This window comes from Peromyscus leucopus, chromosome 23 (assembly GCF_004664715.2).
Source record: "Peromyscus leucopus breed LL Stock chromosome 23, UCI_PerLeu_2.1, whole genome shotgun sequence".
NCBI classification, from domain to species: Eukaryota; Metazoa; Chordata; class Mammalia; order Rodentia; family Cricetidae; genus Peromyscus; species Peromyscus leucopus.
Window position 1 is genome coordinate 27,608,147 of NC_051082.1, and position 23,238 is coordinate 27,631,384.

Sequence of the window (23,238 nt, forward strand, 5' to 3'; positions counted from 1 at the left end):
GCACGCCCAGTGCCCATGGAAGTCAAAGAGGGCACCAGATCCTCAACAAGTGATGAGTGGTTGCAAGCTGCTACGTGGGCGCTGGGAAGCAAATCCAGGCCCCTCCAGAGCAATCAGTGCTCTTAACTGCTGAGCCACCCCTCCGCAGCCCCTTCTCAATTCTGTTATGGAGGCTGAGGAATCGGCTCACTGAGTGAGTAAGAGTGGCTGCTGTGCAAGCCCGAGGACCTGAGTTCAAATCCCCACACCCAGGGAAAGCTGCTGTGCATGCCGGTAACCCTAGTGCCGTGGGGGTCAGAGAAGACTGCTGGAGCCTGCCAGCCACCAGCCTCATTCCAGACTCAGAGATGTCTCAGGTGCAGCCTGACAGCGACGCGCTTTGGCCTCTGAGTGTACACTGAGGTTCATGAACCACACGCCATCACACAAAAAAGCAATCTTTTATGGAGCAGTCTTCACTCACCCAGGCACCATGTGCCACAGCTCGTGACAGGAGGGCTGTCCATCCTCAGCCCTGGCAGTCCCAGGCACCCTCCCCGCTGAAGAACCAGACAGCTCTTCCCAGGACAGCACATCACAATGATCCGAGTCACACTGACTGGTCAACCCCAGCCCCCCATTTGCAACAAGAGAAAGCTTATTTGGGAAATTCATGAGAAATCTAATGGAAGGGTAAAGAACATTCTACTCTAAATGACCAGGCTGTCACACAAAGTGCTTAGCACATTGTCTTAGCACATTGTCTGTCAAGAGAGTGAATGAAAAAGGCCTGCCTTGTAGGTAAATCAGGATCCTCAGAGACAAGCGTGCTTAGCTTCCGAGGGCAGGAGAGACTAGGTGTGTTTGGGGTAAGATGGCCACACTCTGCAAGCTTCCTGAGACACTTCTGCTATATGCGGCCTGGGGTTCGCTGACAGGATTCTCTCCACCTGCGAACCCTCAACAAGCACATAATGGCACAACCCTCCTCTTTGTGGCTTTGGGGGCAGCTGGCAGTACCAGCCACCGCCTCAGTGACGCCACCTAACTGCTCCACTTCCCCACAGACGACAGTGAAGACAGACCGAGTCAGCTAACCCGGAGAACTGATAACCCTTAGCAGAAGGCCTCCAGATGCTCCCTCCTCCCCAGCAGCAGTCAGCTGCAGTCCTTGTGTTTAGTCATTCCCGAGGAGCCGCTGCCGCCACCGCCGGACACATGTGCGGAGTGCAGCTCTAGGCCGGGCGAACGGGCAGGGCAGGAAGGGACTTGTCCCGGCTCGGAGGCAGCCGAGAGAAGGGCTTTTAGACCCCTCCCTACTCCTCAGCAGCCCTCATGCGGCAGAGCAAAAGCCCGTGGTCTGGCTGCAGGTTCAACGCAAGAGCCCTGACACAGGCGGGTAAAGGAGAATTAAAAGCAAAGCACAGAACCACCAGGCCAGTCCTGACACACATGAAGATCCATCCCGTGTGACGTCAACTGCTCCAGGGACAGGGGTTATCACGGATGGCTCGGAGTGGGACCATGGAACCTGTGCTACAGAAGTAAAGAGGGGAGAGAGAGTCATTTCCTTCAGAGGCATAGCCCCTGGGAAGGCTCCCATGTTTTGGTAACAACCCACCACCTAAGCTCACTCAGGCAACTAATGAAAGTCAGCACGCCACACCCAAACAAGACATGAAAGCAGGAGAGGCGTGTGCTGGGAAGCGGGCTTTTCCTGGTGGAATGGGCTAGAATGGAGTAAACACCATCAAAGCATAGTACAAAGAACAGCAACACACAATCACAAAGGAGAGGACATTCTTAGCGTCCCTTTCACTCACAGTGCTAACACCCATGGACAGCACATGACACACTTGGGAACTGGAGACACTTCAGACACAGACTCAGGGCTCTGCTAGAAACTGTCTGCCACCCCACTGGCCAGATGGTTCTGAGGACCAAGGCGGTTCTGGGTCACCCCCCTTCTTCCTGGCACGATGCCTGGTCCTCTACTCTGCGGCTGTTGGTTGTACTCACAGCAGGTCGGGACCACAGTAACTCAAGGACACTTGGAGGGAGGACTGGCTGCCTCCAAATCCTGGTGACGGGAGTGTTTCCCACCCCTAGGAGGTCCGCCCTCTCGGGCCCTTCTCGCTTAGATCTCCTCTGACTTAAGGATGGGAGGAAGGCTTCTGGCCAGTACCTGTCTGTCCCCCAGGTCTCTCTGGTCACTCCCTGCTTTCCTCCATCTCCCGTTGTTTTCCTGGAGCCTCTCCTTCTGCCCAGCCTCCTACTGAGGCCCTGGTCGGCTCATACACGTTTTGAGAGCAGCTGGGCAGGCACAGGTCTCCAGCAACAAAGCCTGCTGTCCATAAAGGGACAGGGCTGGGCACCCGAAGTGCAGGCCTTTCCAAGAGCGAAGACCATGTGCCTGGGCAGGTCTGGAAGGAGGTCTGCAAAAGAGGACCTGCCAAATTTCAGTCTCTGCGTCATTTCATGGTTCCTCTGAGGCTTTGGTAATGAACATCCCGCGTATATGGACAAAACCTATAGGTTTTCCGCTCTTTACTAAATAAAATTCCCTTCGCAGAAACCAGCCCGAGCTCGTCGCTGTTCAAGCAGGGCACAAGCACCAGGGGAAGGTGAGGCATCCCCCTCAGCAAGAGCAGGGCAGGACGCAGTCTGCAAATGTCTAGGGGATGCCCCCTCGGCTCCCTAGGCAAGCAGGGATGCAGGAGGCTCCTGTCGTCTCCCAACCCAGCCAGTCTGGCAGCTGGGCTCCTTTCCTTCCGGAAGCTGGTCAGAGAATGAGCTGGGCTCACATCCTCATCGCCCCATGATGATGCTGGGCTCCTCTTCCTCCTCCTCCTCTGTCCCAGACGCATCCTCAGAGCTGCTGGCACGCTGTTCCTGGCTCTGACTGGGTTCTGTAACCACACAACATTCAAACCATAAGCAGACAGATCCAAAAAAAAAAAAAAAAGGGGGGGGGGTTAAATAAAGAAGGCTCTAAGTGTAGAAGCTGTACTTATAATCCCAGCACTTTCAAAATGGAGGCAGATGATACAAAGTTCAAGGATATCCTCAGTTACATAGAGAGTTTAAGTCAGCCTGGGCAGCAAACCCTGTCTCAGAAAGAGGAGAGCCAAGGGTCTACTTACTCCTGGGTAGAAACAGCCAGGAGCCAGAGGAGGCTTTTGTGCCCACCAGTGCCCAACGCCACTGTATGGAAGGCCTGCCACAAAAGGTGCTCTGAGAGGGGCACCTCAGCCTCCCCAAAGAGATCTGGCCATGCACATTAGAACGGGACACCCACAAGCCAGGCCTGCTGAGTGGGTGGCTGTTGTCCATCACGGGGCACCATGAAAAGAGATCCAGGTGTTTCACATCTCCCACTGGGCTGCCAGCCTCCCCTGCCTGCACCTCAGGTTCTCAGTGCAGATGGCAAGAGGGTCTTCAAAACCATGTACAACAAAAGCCCACGAAGCCAGGGGCTGTGCCCACAACACCAATGCTGGCCTCCTTCCTGGCTTTCCTCAAACACAGCCCAGGCACCCCTCCCTGGGTCCTATGGGCAGCTCTTAAGCTTCTAGCATATTCTAATACTGCTGCTAGCTAAGCTGGCTCAGAAAAAAAAAAACAGCACAGAGACAACTTGTCCCCAGCCCTCCTCCTGTCCTGAGAACAGGAGAGTGGGTGGGAGCTGGCTGGAAAGAGGCGGGGGAGGTCCTCAGCGCAGGGGCCCCAGCTGACTCACCAGGGACTTTTCAGGGCAGTGAAACTACTTTGTATATTTTCCTGGTGGACTCCCAATACTATGCATTGGATGAAATCCATGCACTGGGGCTGGAGAGATGGTGTAATTCAGAGCACTGGATGCTGGTGCAGAGAAACCAGGTTGGGTTTCCAGCACTCACATGGTGGTTAACAACCATCTGTTAACTCTAGTTCCAGGAGACCTGACACACTCTTTGGATCTCTGCAGGCACCAGGCACACACATGATGCACATATATACACACAGGCAAACACACAAAAAACTAACTCCCACTCCAGTGGATCTGATGCCCTACCCTGGCCTCCACAGGGTCTATACATATTTGCATAAGTGCAGACATATGAAAATTTAAAAACCACATATTTAAAGTTACTTAGGGATTAGGATGGAATGCATAGTCCAACTGACCTATAAAAGGGTGGGGTGGTGCTGGCCAGGCAGAGTGGGGTCTATGGCTATAGGCAAAGAGTCTCTGTGCTCTGGTGCAAGCCATAGCTCTCAACCAGTATAATATGTGCTGGAAGTGAACAAGGTTGACGAATGTAGGACAGTAAGGTGGACAAAGCTGGAATGACCCCACGATGATGGATAAAACTGGACATGTCAAAACTCATGATTAACTCACTGTTGACTGCTAGTTGTTTTTGCTCTTTTGGGGGGCCCACCACCCAGCTGCCAAATAAATCACACATGGAGGCTTATTCTTATTTATAAATGGTTGGCCTTAGCTTGGCTTGTTTCTTGCCGGCTTTTCTTAACTTATCCCATCCACCTCTGGGCCTCTGGGCTTTTCCTGTTCTCTTACTTCTGTAAATCTTACTCTTACTCCTTGGCTGGCTGTGTAGCTGAGTGGCTGGACCCTGGGTCCTCCTCCTTCTCTGGCTGCTTCTTCTCTCCTCACAGTTTTCTTCTTCTATTTATTCTCTCTGCCTGCCAGCCCCGCCTATCCTTTCTCCTGCCTCGCTATTAGCTGCTTAGCTCTTTATTAGACCATCAGGTGTTTTAAACAGGCACAGTAACACAGCTTCACAGAGTTCAACAAATGCAGCATAAACAAAAGTAACACACCTTAAAACAATATTCTACAACAGTGGACAGATGGTCATGTTTAGGCATTGTTCAGGACACACACACCTCTACATGCTGCACAGTGATCTCTGTCAACTGACGGACTCTACTGTATGATGAAAGGCCCACCAGATGAGACTACCTAGCAATGTCACAGCCACCGATGGGCACACAGTTTAGGACACTAGCAACAGAACTGCCTACCACTGCTTTCCCCACCAGTCAAAGATGAATGACTCCGCCCAACCCCCTCCCACCCCCCGATCTTGCTTTTTAACATTAAGCCAACAAAAGAAAGCAGATGTCTTGGACCAAGAGCCTGTGCTAGGTTGAGAGCAGGAAATCCTTAAGATGAGCCTGGAGCATCTTACAGTACCAGAAAGTAAGGAGGTGCTGAAAACTCGTGGTAGGTAGACACATGATACTGGGACTTCATCATAGGACAACAGAAAATTCCAGTGACAAGGTAAAGAAAGACCAGATCACACACACAGGTTCATCCTCACAGACAAACGCTTATCCTGAGTGGATGTTGTAGATCTCTGCCTGCAGACTGGAGGGGCTGACTGGACCTCAGTCCTTAGGTATGGGTTGCACATGGTGACTTCCTTCCAGAAAGTAAGTTATTTGGGGGAAGAGCAGTGAATTTATAGTGGGAAAACCTGAGAAACACTACCCTGTGGTGTGGCCAACATCAATATCAACAGCTGTGAGCTGGGATGCAGCTCCACGATGAAAGGCCATGACTCCCATCCCCAGCACCACAAAAACAAAACAAACAAAACCCCAACAACCACTGCCACAACACTGAAAAGCAGTGGGAAGCCATGCTAGTCACCCCCACTGTCCAGCCAGGAAATGCAGGAGAATGAATGGTGGCACACTGTCCAGCAGCTCTGTCCAATCACATGGGAACCATCAGTCAAACCCCAACTGAAGGACGTCGTCCAGATGCCAACCCAAGCAGAGTATGGGAAGCTCTCATCAATGGAGCCCAGGGCCACAGGACGACTGAACACACTGTGGGGCTCCCTGGATTCTCCACAGGAAGTAGGGAGGGACACTAGCCACCCACAGAAGGTAGGTCAGGGAGGGGTTAAACAGGGGAAGCGGGTACCTGAGACCTCTACATCACCACCCCAGTTTTCCCTGAGTCTAAAACCATTCCAGGGGCTGAATATATAGCTCAGTGTAGAGTGATTGCCTGGTATGTGCAAGTCCCTAGGTTCAAGCCTAGAAAAACATTGTAAAACAAAGCATGTTTAAAGAAATCTGGAAAGCTGGGTGTTTTTGATCTCAGCACTTGGGACGCAGAGGTAGGTGATCTCTGAGTGTGAGGCCAGCCTGGTCTACAGAGTGAGTTCCAGGACAGCTAACATTACACAGAGAAACCCTGTCTCAAAACAAAACAAAAACAAAATACAAGACAGGAAAGGAAGGAAGGAAGGAAGGAAGGAAGGAAGGAAGGAAGGAAGGAAGGAAGGAAGGAAGGAAGGAAGGAAGAAAGCTGGAGGGCCTGGAGAGATGGCCCAGCAGCTAGAGTACTTACTACTCTTTCAAATGACCTGATCAGTTCCCAGCACCTGTTGTGGAGTATTCGTTTACATTGTGTGAAGATGTGTCACTGTGACTGGTTTAATAAAGAGCTGAATCGTCAATACCCAGGCAGGAAAGATAGGCTGGACTTCTGGGGAGAGAGAGAGAGAACTCTGGGAAGAACAGGGGGGAACTCCAGGAGACTCTGAAGAAGTTGGATATACAGTACAGAGCAGAGATAACCAAGCAACTTGGCAGAATGTAGATTAATAGACAGGTTAATCTAAGTTCTAAGAGAAAAGCCTGTCCTGGAATTCACTCTGTAGACCAGGCTGGCCTTGAACTCACAGAGATCCACCTGTCTCTGCCTCCTGAGTGCTGGGATTAAAGGCGTGTACCACCAATGCCCAGCATAGTTAATATTAATTCTCCATGTCATTATTGGGGAGCTGGCGGTCCCACAAAAGAAGTCTGACTACATTTGAGAAAGCTTGTTACAAGCACCCACATCAGATGGCTTACAACTGTTTCTGATTCTAGCTCCAAGGAAATGGATGCCCTCTTCTGGCCTCTGTGGAGCACCTACACTCATAGCATATATCTATACATATTACTCACCCCCTTCCACATATACACATAATTAAAAATAAAACAAATCTTTTTTTTTTTTTTTTTTTTTTTTTTGTTTTTCAAGACAGGGTTTCTCTGTGTAGCTTTGCGCCTTTCCTGGAACTCACAGAGATCCACCTGCCTCTGCCTCCCCAGTGCTGGGATTAAAGGTGTGTGCCATCACCGCCTGGCACAAAACAAATCTTTTAAAAAAAAAAAGCTGAAGAGTACCCAAGCAAATAAACCCTAAAGTCATATATACGCACAAACCTCTGGACCTGACAGCACACAACTGGGAGGTAGAGGCAGAAGGATCACAAAGTTCAAAACCATCTCAGCTACACAGTGAGTCTGAAACCAGCCAGAAACCTATCTAAAGAAAAAAAGAAAAAAAAAAAAAAAAAAAAAAAAAAAAAAGTATGGTGGCATATGCATTTAATCCCAGTACTAGGGGACCAGAGGCAGGCAGACCACTGTGAGTTCAAGGTCAGCCAGGGCTCCATAGTGAAACCCTGTCTTAGTGTTTTATTGCTATGGAGACACCATGAGCACGCCGACTCTTACAAAGGAAAGTATCGAGCTGGGGCTGGCTTACAGTTCAGGGGCTTAGTCCATTACCCCAGGGGCAGGGAGCACGCTAGCATGTAGGCAGGCAGGCTCTGGAGAAGCAGCTGAGAGCTCTCCATCCTCATCCTCAGGCAGGAGGTAGAGAGTTAGAGACAAGGGAAACCGCAAAGCCCATCCTCAGGGACACACCTACCCCAACAAGGTCACAGCTCCTAATCCTTTTCAAACAGTACCAACGGGGATGAATTTGCAATCAGACACAGGAGCCTACAGGAGCCACGTTCATTCAAACCACCAGACTACCAGCTTAAAAAAGAAAGAAAGAAAGAAAATTTCTCCCCCCAAAACACAAAGAAGGAATGGTAATCCTTTTGGAGGAGGGTATTTTGACATTTGGGGTTTATTTGAGACAGGATCTTTTAACATCTACACTTTCCTCAAACTCCAGGTAATCCTCTTAGAATTACAGTATCAAGCTTGGCCTGATAGTTCCTTTTTAATTACATCCTTCCATTACTCTTTTTTAAAGGTTAATTTATCTAGTGTGTGTGCGCGCGCTCGCGCGCGTGCGCTCTCCTGGACTATGTGGCTCCTGGGTAAGGAACTCAGTCGCCAGGCTTGGTGGCGAGTCACACACCCACTCCATCATCTCACCAGCCCTGCCTTCCATTATTCTCCAGCTACTGTTCACAAAGTACTTTAAAACCCAGAGTCGCCGGGCGGTGGTGGCGCACGCTTTAATCCCAGCACTCGGAGCAGAGCCAGGCGGATCTCTGTGAGTTTGAGGCCAGCCTGGGCTACCAAGTGAGTCCCAGGACAGGCTCCAAAGCTACACAGAGAAACCCTGTCTCGAAAAACCTAAAAAAAAAAAAAAAACAAAAAAACCCAGGAGTCAAAGACGCATTCTTTGACTTCATTTTTAAAACGGTATTTATGTATTGTGTGTGTAGACTACGAGACATATGGTGGGGGGAGAGGGCAACCTGCGGGGTCAGTCCTTTACTTCTTCCAGGAGGTCCTGAGGATTGAACTCAGGTCCTCAGGCCTGTTGGTGAGCACTTTGCCTGTCATCTGGAGATCATTTTTTCCCCCTGAGACACAGTTTCCCTGTGTAGCCCTGGAACTCACTCTGTAGACCAGGCTGGCCTTGAACTCACAGAGATCCACCTGCCTCTGCCTCCTGAGTGCTGGGACTAGAGGTGTGGCCAGCACCCAGTTCCATCTGGAGATTTTAGTCCGCTTACAGACATATCAGTCTGGAGATGACAGGGCTCTGGGTTTTGTTTTCCCCAGGTGGATTAGACAGGATAAGAAAAAGAAAGAAAGAAAAAAACATAAAAATCTCACCCCCAAACCCTAGTACTATGGAATGGCAAGGTCATGGGAAACTGTCTATGATACAAAGTCCTGTGGTAAAATTAGACCAGCCGGGTGTTAACATGAACAGGGCACATGTATGAAAATCTGACAGCAAGAAAAAACCACTAACATGAAGCCACTATTTTTAGTAAGGACTGAAGTCACTGCCATTCTCCACTTTGTCCTGTTCAGGGAATCCAGTGGCTTCATGATCAAAGGACACAAAGAACAGGGCGGCTTTCCCGTCCACCACACTCAAGTCTGTGGCTCTGGACGCTGGCTCCAGGCATACTCTAGGTGCCATTCGGAACAGCTCCATCTCAAAGGGAATTCTGTGCCTTCTGATCAGGGGACATCTGGCAGTGCCAGGAAACACTTTTCTGCAATGATCAAGAGGAAGCAGCTGCTTCTGATGTACCAGGCAGTGACTGGGGAAGAGCTCTGGCTGTGTCCAGTAGCAGAGGCCTTAAGGTCACTTCGGGTCCCCTTGGAGGGCAGCAGTGTGCTAGGGAAGGGAAACCATGGTTAGGACGCCCTCCCTGGGGAGCTCAGGGACTCAGGAGGATCCAAACTGGCTCACGTCAAACCAGCGCTGTCCCTCAGACACAAGTCCTCCATGGCAGGGTGATGACTGAGTCACTACACGGCACAGAACACAGCCTTAGGCAGCTGCCCATCCTGCCTTTTATTTTTAAGAACCCAAGAACGTCAGGGATGGGACCAACCCAGCAGGAGCCTCCTGGTGTGCTGGGGCCCCCTTGTGGCACATGCCGCAGCACTACCTTAAATTCTATTCATGTCAACCAGACAACTGGAAAAGTCTTACTCTTTTGCAGAATGGAAAAATAAGGAAACAATTGTCACTGCTCCCGATCCCCAGACGTCCTTCTACTGTTCAACACAAAGCACACACAACCAGATAATTTTCCATATGCACAAGTGGTCCACACACTGTACCAATGATAACACACCTGTTCACTGCAGCTGAGGGTGACCTTGAACTTCTGAGCCCCCTGCTTCCACCTCTTGAGTGCAGGATTAGAGATGCCCATAACCAAGCCTAATTTTTGTGCAGTGCTGGGATGGAAGCCAGGTAAGCACTAACCGACTCAGTAGAGTCCCAGCCCAAGCATGGCTTTTTTGAAGACAAGGTCTTTCTTTATGTATACAGTGTTCTGCCTGAATGTATGTCTGCAGGCCAGAAGAGGGCACCAGATCTCATTACAGATGGTTGTGAGTCACCATGTGGGTGCTGGGAATTGAACTCAGGACCTCTGGAAGAGCAGTCAGTGCTCTTAACCTCTGAGCCATCTCTCCAGCCCCCAAGGTCTTTCTATGTAGCTCTAGCTGACCAGAGATTTGCTGGCTCACCCCTTGCCCCTTAAAGGCTGGGAATAGAAGGCATGTGACATCATGGTCAGCCCAAGTTTTGTTTATTTACTTTTCTATATTTATTTATTTTGAGGCAAGATCTCACTATGTTATTCAGTTATTCATTCATTCATTCATTCATTCATTCATTTATCTATTCATCTATCTATCTATCTATCTATCTATCTATCTATCTATCTATCTATCTATCTATCTATCTATCTATCTGTTTTGAGGCAAGGTCTCACTATGTACCTTTGGCTGGCCTGAAACTTACTATGTAGATGAGGCTGGCCTTGAACTCAGAGGTGGGCCAGCCTTTGTCTGCCGAGTGCCACCATGTCTCCCCTAAGTACTTTCTTAATATTGTCCCACTGTCATCACAACCATGTCCAGGTCCAATGTCTTCCCACACTGCAACGAGCCCACTAAACAACTTCCCACCGTCTGTCTCCCAAGTTTGTGCCACCATCATTGTGCCTCTAGCGTTGGCATTCTGAGAACCTCACACAGTGGAGCACACAGAGGAATTTCCCTGCTTTTGTCTGTGTGTATAACAGGGCATCACTGTAGTGCATGCTGGTCTCATGCTGTACGGGGCAGAGGGTAGAAGGCAAGAACCAGCTCCTTCTGAAAGATATCAGCTGACCACCGTGTGGGGTGTGTGATTACACACACACACACACACACACACACACACACACACACACACACACCAGAATAAATAAAAACAAAGTAGTCATGTGCTATACAGTTCAGGCCCACTAGGTTCAGAGCAAGACCCTGACTATCTCGCACACACCACCAGCAGCAGCAGCAACAACAGCATACCACTACCAGTTTCCCCAGCACAGTTCTACCAAAAGGACAGCCTTAGTATGCATGCCCTGCCTTGATGGCACTCAAAAGAACTAACTCAGATTGGCCACTGGGCGGCACTATTGGATCATCCCCGGAGAGCATAGCAAATATTCTAAGTAACTTGGGACACAGAACCACAACCCACAGGAGGCCAGAACCTGTTTGCTGAACACAGCCAAGTCAATGACCCACTAGAAATAGAAACAAGACCACAGCCTTGAGCGATGCCATTCAAAAACCCAGGATCCAGTAGAAAATGACTTGGCTTCTGAAGAGCCAGAAGCCCAACTGGCACAAGACAAGACCCAGACGACAGGCCAGAGGCCAAGGCCAGGCCAGGCCAGGCCAGGCGTTGGAACTAGGCAGCTGTGTTGACTGGTGTTTTTTTCATCTTGACACAAGTCAGTCATCGGGGAAGAGGGAACTTCAAATGAGAAAATGCCTCCATAGCCTGGCCCATAGGTAAGTCTGTGGTGTATTTCCTGATGAATGATTGATGTGCCAGGGCCCAGCCCACTGTGAGCAGTGCAGGGCAGGCAGTCCTGGGTTCTGTAAGAAAGCAGGCTGCACAAGCCACAGAACAAGCCAGTAAGAAGCACTCCTCCATGGCCTCTGCATCAGCTCCCCGCTTGAGTTCCGACTCTGACTTCCCTTCATGCTGAGTACAACTATACGCTGAAATAAACCCAAGTTGGTTTGGTCATGATGTTTTATCACAACTACAGAAAGCAAACCAAGACAGCATCTGGTTTAAATTTTTTCCAGAACGGAAGAGTGGCCCTGTCTTGAAATGAATGGGAAGGCAGTCAGGCATGGTGGCGCTGGCACACTCCTTTAATCCCAGCACTCAGGCGAATCTCTGTGAACTCAAAGCCAGCCTGGTCTATATGAGTTCCAGGAAAGCCAGGGCTACACAGAGAGACCCTGTCTCAAAACTATCAAAACAGAAACAAATGAAAACAACGAATAGGATGGTCAAACTGCAGCAAGGAAATGGGGAGCCTGGATGAGACTAACGGGGGCTTTCAGAATTCCCTATAAACCACGGCACGGGAACAAAACCCACAAATGGAGACAGCATGGGGGAAGACAGCTGTGGGTGGGCGGCTAGGACTATCCAGGTGAACAGAAAGAGATTTCCTTCCCCCACCCGACATGACAAAAACCATGCAAGAGTGAGGACATCCGTGGAGGACGTTCCCACGTCCTGTTGAAGATGGTGAGACACTAAGTGGACTGTGAAAGCAGCCTGTACAGGAATCCCGAGAACAGAGCTTCAAGTCTATGAAACAAAGGGAATTGAAAACACAAGCTGGACTTCACGGTGCAGGTCTGTAATCACAGAACTTGGGAGGTAGAGGTAAGGAGGGTCAGAGTGCAAGGCCAGCCTGGGCTATATGAGACTCTGCCTCAAGCAAAACAACAAATACTAAAACAAACAAACCAAACCCACAATAGATGGCTCAGTCGGTGAAGGCTCTTGCTGTCAAGCCAGATGACCTCAGTTTGACCCCTGAACTCACTGGCAGAATCCTGCACTTAGGAGGTGGAGAGGGTGACGGTTCACTCAGCCTTGCTCACACAGCGGGACTGAGCCAGGCTGCCTACATGGACCCCGTCTCAACAACTAACGAACAAGAGGATGGGAGGCGGGTCACTCAGCACAAGGACTTGCCTTGCCAGCATGAGGACCTGAGTTTGGACCCCAGCACCAATGGAAAGAGTGGGCAGGGCGGTGTGAGCTTGAAATCCCAGCTCGAGGGAGACAGAGGAAGGAGGAACCCTGGGGCTGGTCAGCCAGCCGGCCTAGCGAAATCAGTCAACTCCAGCTTTAGTGGAGTTCAGTCGGGGGAGAGCAATGGAAGAGAAGCTGACACTGGCCTCTGGCTTCCACGGGCACAGGCACACATGTACAAACCCCCAAGTATGTACATATGGATGTGCACATAACTACAAAACAGAAGACTTCCAGGTGCGGAGACAGCCCCCAGTCCTTCCTCCGGGGGGTGGGGGTTGGGGGGTGAGCAAGGTGGAGAACTGGAGGGCAGATGGAGGGCAAATGGTGGGCACCTGAGGAGCACAGGCAGTGTGAGGACGGGGACAGAGCGGTGACACTGGTGACCAGAAACCCAAAAGCTACCAATAGCCTACTGTGAGCTGTCTTTTCTGCTTAAGCCAGTTCAGCTTGCTTTCTTTTTGGTTTTTTGAGACAGGGTCTTTCTACAGAGCCATGACTGTCTTGGAATCCACTATGTAGGCCAGGCTGGCCTTGAACTCACAGAAATCCACCCGTCTCTGCCTCCTGAGTGCTGGGATTAAAGGTGTGTGCCACCATGCCTGGCTTAGTCCTGTGGCTTTCTGACATGACACTCACAGATCAGCTGCCACCTAGAGACGGTGACTGGCACCGAGCGACATGGACACAGCTCACCTTCCTTCTGTCTCTTCTGTTCAAGTTTCATTTTCTTCGCCATTAACTTCTTCTCTTTCAACTTCTGGCTGCACATGGGAGACATACACAGTGGTTACCTCAGTGGGTGTTCTGGAAAAACACCTACTTACGCCATCTTTATAACAAAGCAAACGTTTCAGCGATGGCTGCAGAGACAGCTCAAGTTAGAGGACTCGAGTTCAGCTTCCAGCATCCACGTCAGGCAACTCAGAACTGTGTGTGCAACTCCAGCTTCTCTCCCGGCCCCATGAGCACTCATATTTACACGCACAAACCCACAGACACACATGCACTTAAAAATAAGACATCCTTTAGAAAAAGTGATTCGCTAGCCTGTCACTATCCACTGTTTTCACTGAAGTAAGTAGAGCTCAAACTTATATCTGTATTCCCAGAATCTGGTGGGGCAAAGCAGAAGAATCAAGAGTTCAAGGCCAGCCTGGAATACATAGTGAAACCTTGTCTTTAAAAAAAAGGTGTCTACCTCCTAAAAAAAGTCACATGGGAAGTTTGCTTGCAAGAGTCTCAAAAATTCAATGTTCCAACGTAGAAAGGAAACTGAGGCAGGGGATCAGTGTTCAAGGCCAGCCTAAGCTATACAGCAAGACTATCTCAAAAGGCAAACAGGAACAAACGCAGAAATGTCGGGAGGCAGGGAAACCCAGTCACAAGCTCCGACTCGTACCTTTGGGAGATGTAACAGGCTGCAGGACATGAGGGACCTGTGGCTTCCAGGGTATTGCAAGAAATCACTGCTCTCAGTGCTGCTCATCTCAGGGCTGGCCTACCCAGAGCCCCTGCGGGCTGCACAAGTGAACTTTCTGTTATCTGTTTAGAGGGGCTGTTTCTTCTCTTTCTTTTCTTTTAGTTTTTCAAACCAGGGTTTCTCTGTGTAGCCCTGGCTCTCCCTGGAACTCACTGTGTAGGCCAGACTGGACTAGAACTCGAGATCCACCTGCCTCTGCCTCCCAAGTGCTGGGATTAAAGGTGTGCGCCACCGTCCAGCAAGGGTTTGTTTATTTATTTATTTATTTATTTATTTATTTATTTATTTATTTATTTGGTTTTTTGAGACAGAGTTTCCCTGTGTAGTTTTGCTATTTATTTATTTATTTATTTATTTATTTATTTATTTATTTATTTATTTATTTATTTATTCACTTATCCATCCATCCATCCATCCATCCATCCATCCATCCATCCATCCATCCATCCATCCGGTCTTTTGAGACAGAGTTTCCCTGTGTAGTTTTGTTGCCTGTCCTGGATCTCGCTCTGTAGACCAGGCTGGCCTCGAACTCACAGAGATCTGCCTGGCTCTGCCTCACAAGTGCTGGGATTAAAGGTGTGTGCCACCACTGCCCGGCTGAGGGTTTATTTTTTAAAGATTCATTTTATTATGTGTGTCTGAGTGTAAGTATGTGCACATAAGTGCAGTGCCCATGGAGGCCAGAAGAGGGCATCAGATCCTCTGGGGTTAGAGTTACAGGTGGTTGTGAGTTGCCCAACATCACAGACATGGGAGATGAACCCAGACTTCTAGAAGAGCAGCAGGAGCTGTAAGCTATTGAGCCGTTTATTCACACATTTGTGAGTGGGGTGTTGTGCATGATGTGTGGATGTGTGTGTGTGTGTGTGTGTGTGTGTGTGTGTGTGTGTGTGTGTGACTGGCACGTGAGGAGGTCAGAAGACAAATTTTTTATTTTTTAGTGCCCCCACCCCCAGATGAGGTTTCTCTGTGTAGCCCTGGCTATCCTGGAACCTACTCTGAAGACCAGTCTGGTCTCAAACTCACAGAGATCCACCTGCCTCTGCTGCCGAAGTGCAGGGGTTAAAGGCGTACCGTGCCCAGCTTGGCAGCACCTCCACTGGCTTTTCTCCACGTCACCAACCCTTTTGCTTTCTTGTTTGTTTGCTCTGGGATGGGTCTTGCCATTTGGCTCAGGCTGGTCTTGAACTCCTGGCTCAAACAATCTCTGCCTTGGCCTACCTAGTAACTAGGACCCCTTACCTTCATCCCAACACCCGCTGCTGTAAGGACTTGGCTCATTCTCCACCATCCACTTTCCCACCTCCAGCCGCAGGCCACAGTGATCACGAAAGCCCTTACCGCTTTTTCCGGCGCTTTGCAGTCTGCTCCTCGGCAGCAATTTTATTCTTTTCTAGTCTCTTCTGGAACTCTGCATCCAGTTTTTGCTGAAAACACAAAACATCCCATCACTCAGACATACCCTGAGCTGGACAGGCTTTAGGAAGTGTAAGAGTTCAAGTTCCACAGGCACACCACAGGGGTGCCAGAGGTACCACCCAGGGCTCCAGGGCGGCTTTACCCTTAAGAGATTGTTCCAGGTGGGACAGGTAATCAAGACACAGCTCTCTGATGGCAAAGGAACACTGTTCACAGAGACACCGCTTATGTGAGACACAAACTTCGAGAGAAGTTAGGACGGAACTGGTGTGGGTGCAGACAGTAAACGGGGGGGGGGGGGGGGGAGTACAGGGGGAAGGGAGGAGAGAGAGGGAAGGGGAGGGAGGAACAGAGAGCAGAGAGAGAGAGAGAGCGCGAGCGAGTGGGAGGCTAAGAATGAATGAGAACGAGATGGGAGACTCTGAGGACAGGGGTAGCTCTGATGGCCTGCACTGGAGCCACTAACCAGAGCTCAGAAGGGAGGGCTAGAGGACAGGAGCCCAGGAGTCAGTCCTAGTGCCCAGTGTATAGTTACGAAAGGACTGATTCCAGAGCAGTACAGAAGGATGGGTGGCTCAGTGGGCAAGGCATGTGTCATGTGTCGTACGGCACTGTCCTGCTTGTGAGAGATGCGCAGGGCTGGGCCTGTCGCCACTCCCTCACAGCAAGAGGACAGGGGGATCAGAGGACCCTCACTGAGTGTCCAGCCACCCTACAACCAGCTGTATGTAAATCTGCCATAACCGCACACAGCCTTGAGGTCTCAGGGAGGGGCTAGGGTATAAAGGCCGGGACAGACGAGAAAGATGGCGGGGAAGGAAGCCATCTTTCACTCGGGATGAAGACTTTCCAGTACGGTGCTTCCCTCACCATGCTGGTAAGAAAGCCCTGAGAGCTCACTGGTCCCCGGGAAGAACTGTGGTTTGTCACCGGGACCTTGGAGGGAGGGGCCAGATACTGCCTCCTCCCTCTGACTCGAATATTCTTATAACAACACACAGGTGTAAGGAATGAGTCTGGATCCACAGAACCCACGTCAGAGGTGGACAGGATAGTCTGTGATTCCAGTGCTTAGGCTGGAGATGAGCACACAGGAGGGTCCCCGAAGCTCAAGAGCCAGCTTGCCTGGTGACGGCTGCTCAGTAAAACCCACACCTGCACACTGCAGAACAAAACCAACCCAGAACGCTTCCCGTTGTCTGCTCTCTCAGGCTCACTGTGACTCTGCAGGGCTGAGGATTAAATCTAAGCCCTCATACAAGCTAGGCAAGGGCTTTACCACCAAGCCACATCCACAGCACCTGCTTAACAGTTTTTGTGAGGTTGTGTGTGTTTACACATGTGCACGACAATGTGTGTTTAGGATCACATATATGTGAGAGCACATGTGTGCACATGGCTTCAGAGCCCGAGGTCAACTTCAGGTGTTATTCATAGGCTGCCATTTGCCGTGGCTTTTCAGACCTGGGAATCACTGGTTAGGCTAGACTGGCTGGTAAGTAATGCTCAAGGATCTGCCTGAATCCATCTCCTCAGTGACAAGATTACAAGCACCCACCACAACACTTAGGTTTCCCTCCGCCCCCACACCTGGTTTTGGGGACTGAAGTCAGGTCCTTATGTTTGCAAGGCAAGCATTTTACTGACCTACTGTGGAACAATCTCTGTACACTGTAAATAGGTATTACTCTTATTGGTTTAAAAGAGCTGACTGGTTTAAAAGAGCTGGGAAGGAAGAGACTGGGTGGGAGAGCCAGACTAGGAGGATGCTGGGAAGAAGGGCAGAGTCTCAGGAGTTGCCAGGAGATGAAGTGGGAGCAAGACATGCTAGAGGACAGGCAAAGCCTGAGCAACGTGGCAATATATAGATTAATAGAACGGTTAATTCAAGTTGTAAGAGCTAGTTAGTAATAAGCCTGAGCTATTGGCCGATCATTTGTAATTAACATATGCCTCAGTGTGTTTATTTGGGAAATGGCTGCTGGGAGAGGAAACCTCGGCCTACACTGACCCATCTCTCCAATTCTCATTTTGTTGTTTTGAGACAAGAGCTTACTATGTCACTTAGGCTGACCCTGAACTCCTGGACTCAAGAAATTCTCTAGCCTGAACCTGAAAGCTAGGAATACAGGCCCATGATACTCTGTCCAGCTCCTAATGGTTCGCTTTTGTTTTTGGTTTTTTTTGTTTTGTTTTGTTTTTGAGACAGAGTCTCTACTTTGTAGCCCTGGCTGGCCTAGAACTCACAGAGATCCTCCTGCTTCTGCCTCCCAAGTGCTGGGACTAAAGTTGTGTGCTACCACACAACTTTATTGGTTCTTAAAGCACAATTTCTAAAGCAATTCATTTTTTTGTTTTGTTTTTTATTTTTTTTTTCCCAGACAGGTTTCTCTGTGTAGCCTTGGCTGTCCTGGAACGAACGAACGAACTAACTAACTAACTAACTAACTAACTAACTAACTAACTTTCCCTCCCTCCCTCCCTCCCTTCTTTCTCTTTCTTTCTTTCTTTCTTTCTTTCTTTCTTTCTTTCTTTCTTTCTTTCTTTCTGTCTGTCTCTCTCTCTCTCTCTTTCTTTCTTGTTTTTGTTTTTCAAGACAGGGTTTCTCTGTGTAGCTTTGTGCCTTTCCTGGATCTTGCTCTGTAGACCAGGCTGGCCTCGAACTAACAAAAATCCTCCTGTCTCTGCCTCCCGAGTGCTGGGATTAAAGGCATGCGCCACCACTGCCCAGCCTAAAGCAATTCTTAAACTCTTATTTGTTATTAAAATAACAAATTATCTGTCACCTATCATGAGGAAATATAAGCACCAAGAATACTAAAGTCCTCTGAGAAGCAGACATTGAACACACGCGACTGTCTACACCAACCACAGTGAACTGCATGGGACACTCAGCCCAACAGAGAGAAAAGACAGGAAGAAGTCCCCAATGGTGTGGAAGCCCATGCCTGCTGTCCCACTACATGACAAGTGGCCTGGGGAAGAGGGGACAGGCACTCTGTGGTCCCCTTTCACACACATCACTCTTGTAGTGTCAACACTTGTCCTGTCAAGTCTGACCCGGTCTCTGGGTTGTGTGGCTCACCAACCTTCTCAGCCATGGCGTCCATGTAGTCCTGCCGCTGGTACTCTCTCCGCCGCAGGTGCCTGTACACGTGGAACTCTCCACTGCCAGCCCCGGCACTGGAACCTAGAGCCAGAGAGGTCTAAGTGAGCTCTGTTACCAGGCCTGGGCATTGAACACACAAGCAGACCATCAGCCTGCCAGGCACAGGTCCTGATTTAATCTCCAGGACCACTAAAGGGAGGGAGGGAGAAACGAGGAGAGGAGAAGAGGAGGAACCCATTTACCAACACGAGGCGCACTTAACCCCAAGAGGCCAGAGACAAGAACTCAAACTGAAGGTACTGTATGTACTGGGTCTCTCTATGTGTAGTCTAGCAAGGACAGCATGTGGCCCATGGTAGACATTATTAAATGACTTGTATGAATACTGGAAATGAAGTCACTGGAAATCCCACTCCAAGCTAACAGTGGTGGTACAAGACTATGATCCTAGTACTCAGAGGCTGAGGCAGGAGGACTGAGAGTTCAGGGCCAGCCTAAATTACACAACAAACCCTTGGCTCAAAACAAAACTTCTATATGACAGCAAGAGCAGGAGCAGACTGCGGTTTAACAACCAGCCATCTAGAAAGGACTCACGGCTTCCCTCAGGATTTCACAAGGGACCAGCTAGATTCCTAACAGTTCAAAAAATGCTTCTGATACTGCAAGTGAAAAGAAGTGAGTCACAAAAACATCTGAATAACTATAGAGACAGTTAAAACATAGGGTTGCCATAGCACGAGGGACAGAAAGAAGACAAGTCAGTCAATGAGAGATGGGGAGCTGTAGCTTGTTCATTTGGGTAAACTGCCATTTGAATATCAGACTTAGACAGAGAGCTGACTGACCACGTCTAGTTAGCCTTGAGGTAAACTGAGGCATAAGGAAGGAGCACACGCAAGTCAGCAGCAAACCTGAGAAGAAGCCAAGCCTTTTCTCCACCTGGTTCCATTATGTCCTCTGTTTGCATGCATATGTAGGTGTCTGTGTGTGCACACGTGTGTGCAGGGAAGATCAGAAGAGGGCTGATCATTGTGCGGGCTAGTTTAATGTCACCTTGACACAAGCTAGAGTCATCTGAAAGGAAGAAACCTCAATTGAGAAGATGCCTCCATAAGATCTGGCTGTAGGGCATTTTCTTAATTAGTGATTGATGGGAGAGGGCCCAAAGCATGGTGGGCGGTGCCATCTCTGGGCTGGTGGTCCTGGGTTCTATAAGAAAGCAGGCTGAGCAAGCCAGTAAGCAGCTCCCCTCCATGACCTCTGCATCAGCTCCTGCCTCCAGGTTCCTGCCCTGCTTGAGTTCCTGTCCTGACTTCCACCAGTGATAGACTACATTGTGGAAGTATAATTCAAATAAACTCTTTCCTCCCCAACATGCTTTTGGTCATGGTGTTTCATCACAGCAATAGTAACTCTAGGACAATGGTAAAAGCCTGTGATGTCAGTATTTAGGAGGTAGAGGCATGAGGATTCTGAGTTCAAGCACAGCCTGGGTTACATAGTGAGACCCTATTTCAAAAAATAAACAAGCACCTTTATCATAAAGGAAGCCTGGAAGATCTACCCTGACTAGTTTGTCTGATTATGTGGACCTCTTTGGCTGGTACCAAGTTTTTAAGTCCTCCAAATAAAGCAGTTTAACCACAAGAAACAAAACTACCTAAGAATAACTGGGCAACCATTATCTAGTGCCAAACCATAAAACTCCTCTACTGTAAAGACAAAAAAATTTCCTATCAAAGATCTAGTTGACAAGTACCAACAATAGTGTTTCGTATTTCCCCTTAAAAATTATCACACACACACACACACACACACACACACACACACACACCCATATACACACAGAAACAAAAGACAGTACCCATGACATCTCGGACAAATTCTGGAGGAGGCCGAGGAGCCCATTCATTCATCTTCTCTGGAATTGGAACTGCTTTGTCCTGCAACAGAAAAACATTTGTAAGTAGACGCTTGCTGAGGAAGTCACATCTCTTCTGACCTAACAAGCCAATGAGTGGGCTTCTCAAACCCTGAGCTTACTTCATCCTGGAAACCATGGAGTCTAACATGGCCCACAATTCTCCCGTGCCACAGAAGTCTGGAATCTAAGTCACTGTGAAAGGAGAGCCAAACTTTTCTTGACAAAGCTATGAGGACTTCTCAGTTAGCTGTCTTTATGAGGTCTGGTTGGGAGGTAGAGAGTGATGTGTTCCAAATCTGTTGGCCAATGCCTCTTTAATAATGGGAAGTTGAACACTTTCCTAAGGCACAGATTCTTTTTTTGTTTTCCTTTGGTTTTTGGGATAGGTCTCACTATGCAGCTGGCCTGAAACTTACGCTGCAGACCAGGCTTGCCTGGAATCTGTAGCAATCTTTCGTGTCAGCCACCAGAGTGCTGGGATTATACAGGTGCACACCATCAGGCCCAGCCTCTATCGCTTTTATTCTTAGATCAGTTAAAACAGAAAGGGCTGTGAAGCAACCCGGGATAGTAGTGCAGGGCTAGTTGGGGATATCAGACGGGAGGACCCCAAATTTGAGGGCTGCCTATACTAAGAGCCGACTCAGTGGGAGCGTGGATAGAATGCGCAACACCACCGCCCCGCAAAAAGAAAACTAAGAGAAAGGAGGGCAGGGGGTGCTGAAGGGCGCCCTTCCTGAAGCTGTGCTGTAGGAGGCGGCCAGGCACGCAGCTCCTCCGCCCCAGGCCTCCTCTGGGGTACGGAGTGCAGCGTCCCCGAGTCCGGAGGGGTGACGGGGCCGGGCCGGGCCGCAGAGCCCGCTCCGACTCACCGGGTTCTTCATGAGCCGCTCCAGCTTGAGCTTCTGCTCCTCGGCCGCATTCTTGGGGATGACAAGAGTCTGCGGCTCTTTCTTGGGCCTGGGCGGCCTCACAGAGGCGGCGGCAGGGCTCGCCATAGCGGCTTCCTAACTTCCTCGCAAGCGCCGCCGCCGCCGCCGGCCGCCCGTCTTGATGACGACAGAAGGGCGCGCCCGCTGCGCACGCGCACTCCCAGAACTGGGGGCGCTCCCCGGCTGCGCGTGCGCACTCTCCCTACAGGGAAGGAAAAGGGGCGGGGCGGGGCGGCGAGCCTTCCCCGCTTGCTGAAGATTTGTGAGCGCCGGGCTAGTGTGCCTTCGTTTGGGCCGTAGCAGCATAATTTCATATCCTGTTTCAAAACAAATCAGGGCTGCCTGGCTCTCACGTCCCTAGGGGAAGAGGCGGCCTTTCGTGATGAGTGGCCTGACCCCAGGCCACCTCTCAGGTCCCCAAGGCTGCTTTTGCGCAGCTTGCTTGTGGCGCTCAGCACTTGCCTCCCCGTTTTGCTTGTCCCTGGGTTTTGGCTTTGTCTTGGAGAGCTATTTGATTTAGCTCCTCACCTCTTTCTCTTTCTCCTTCCTCTCCCCCCTCCCTCCTTCCTTCTTTCTTCTTGTTTATAGGTAGCTTAGGTTGGCCTCGAACTCCTGACAATCCTCTTGCCTCTGTGGAAACCTGTATAGGACGCCCCAAGACCAAAAGTTCTCAGCACAAAGGAGATGTGTTTGCCCCGGAGGGACAGAGGGCAGGGAATAAGAGACAAAGACAGGAGACAGAGGAGAGGGAGAAGGGGAAGGGGTACTTGGGGGCCACAACAACAATGACAGAGAGGAGACAGATGTGGCCCATAGGCAAATGGTGGTTTATAAAGGAAAAAGGGGGAACCCCGTGTATTTAATACCCTGAGGTATTTAAGTTTGGGCATGTTAATTAGGTAAGCCAAAGGGGGCTTCTTTTGCTGGACTTAAATACTTTGATAGCTGGACCTTGGTAGTCAGCCTCAGGAGAAGGAAGAGGCCAAATAAGGGAATGGACCTTGGCAGCCAGCTTTAGGAATGTGATCTAACAGTTTTTTAGCAAGGCAGAGGGAATGGGGGAGAAGGGCAAGGCCTGCCAGGGCCATGTTTGCCCAGGTTCTGGGATTAGAAGCTCTAGTCTCTGCACCTGGCCTCACACCAAATTCCTTATCATCTTCTTTTATACACAACACAACAACATAACTGAACTTCTGGGACAGCCCCAATCACCTTGGCCACTCTGAAATTACAGCGCCATCAGTTGAGGCTGAGTATATGAGCCCTTCTGAGAATAAAGAAAGCTGCCACTCCAGTCTAGGGGCTGGCTGGGAATTCACTTCGAGGCTTTCACTTGAAGGTGACTCTATTTAATTTTACATGCTGTCTGTGGTAATGGAGAATGAATGGAACTGGGGCTGTCCATGGGCAGAGTCGTTTTTTGTTTGTTTGTTTGTTTGTTTTGGTTTTTCGAGACAGGGTTTCTCTGTGTAGCTTTGCGCCTTTCCTGGGACTCACTTGGTAGCCCAGGCTGGCCTCGAA

At 49.7% G+C, this 23,238-nt stretch overlaps 1 protein-coding gene across 2 annotated transcripts; it reads right to left on the minus strand.

The window, feature by feature from the left end:
• Nucleotides 1-423: 423 nt before the first annotated feature.
• On the minus strand, nt 424-21,858 carry Prkrip1 (PRKR interacting protein 1). 2 transcript variants are annotated; one of them, XM_028894427.2, is made up of 6 exons: nt 21,658-21,856; nt 20,726-20,804; nt 18,839-18,939; nt 15,672-15,757; nt 13,541-13,608; nt 424-2,888 (listed from the first exon to the last, which is right to left on the minus strand). In XM_028894427.2, the coding sequence occupies exons 1-6, from the start codon at nt 21,781-21,783 to the stop codon at nt 2,788-2,790; spliced, it is 561 nt and encodes a 186-aa protein (XP_028750260.1). In that variant the 5' UTR covers nt 21,784-21,856; the 3' UTR covers nt 424-2,787. The 2 variants fall into 2 exon arrangements, with proteins under 2 accessions (XP_028750260.1, XP_037054206.1); XM_037198311.1 differs by having other exon boundaries at nt 2,799-2,888; nt 13,484-13,608; nt 21,658-21,858.
• Between the last annotated feature and the right edge of the window lie 1,380 nt (nt 21,859-23,238).

Coding starts and splice junctions, on each gene's coding strand:
- Prkrip1 (XM_028894427.2), bottom strand. CDS start 21,783: ATGGCGAGCCCTGCCGCCGCCTCTGTGAGGCCGCCCAGGCCCAAGAAA. Junction 20,805..21,657: donor AGCGGCTCATGAAGAACCCG/GTGAGTCGGAGC, acceptor TTTCTGTTGCAG/GACAAAGCAGTTCCAATTCC. Junction 13,609..15,671: donor GCAAAGCGCCGGAAAAAGCG/GTAAGGGCTTTC, acceptor TCCCATGTGCAG/CCAGAAGTTGAAAGAGAAGA.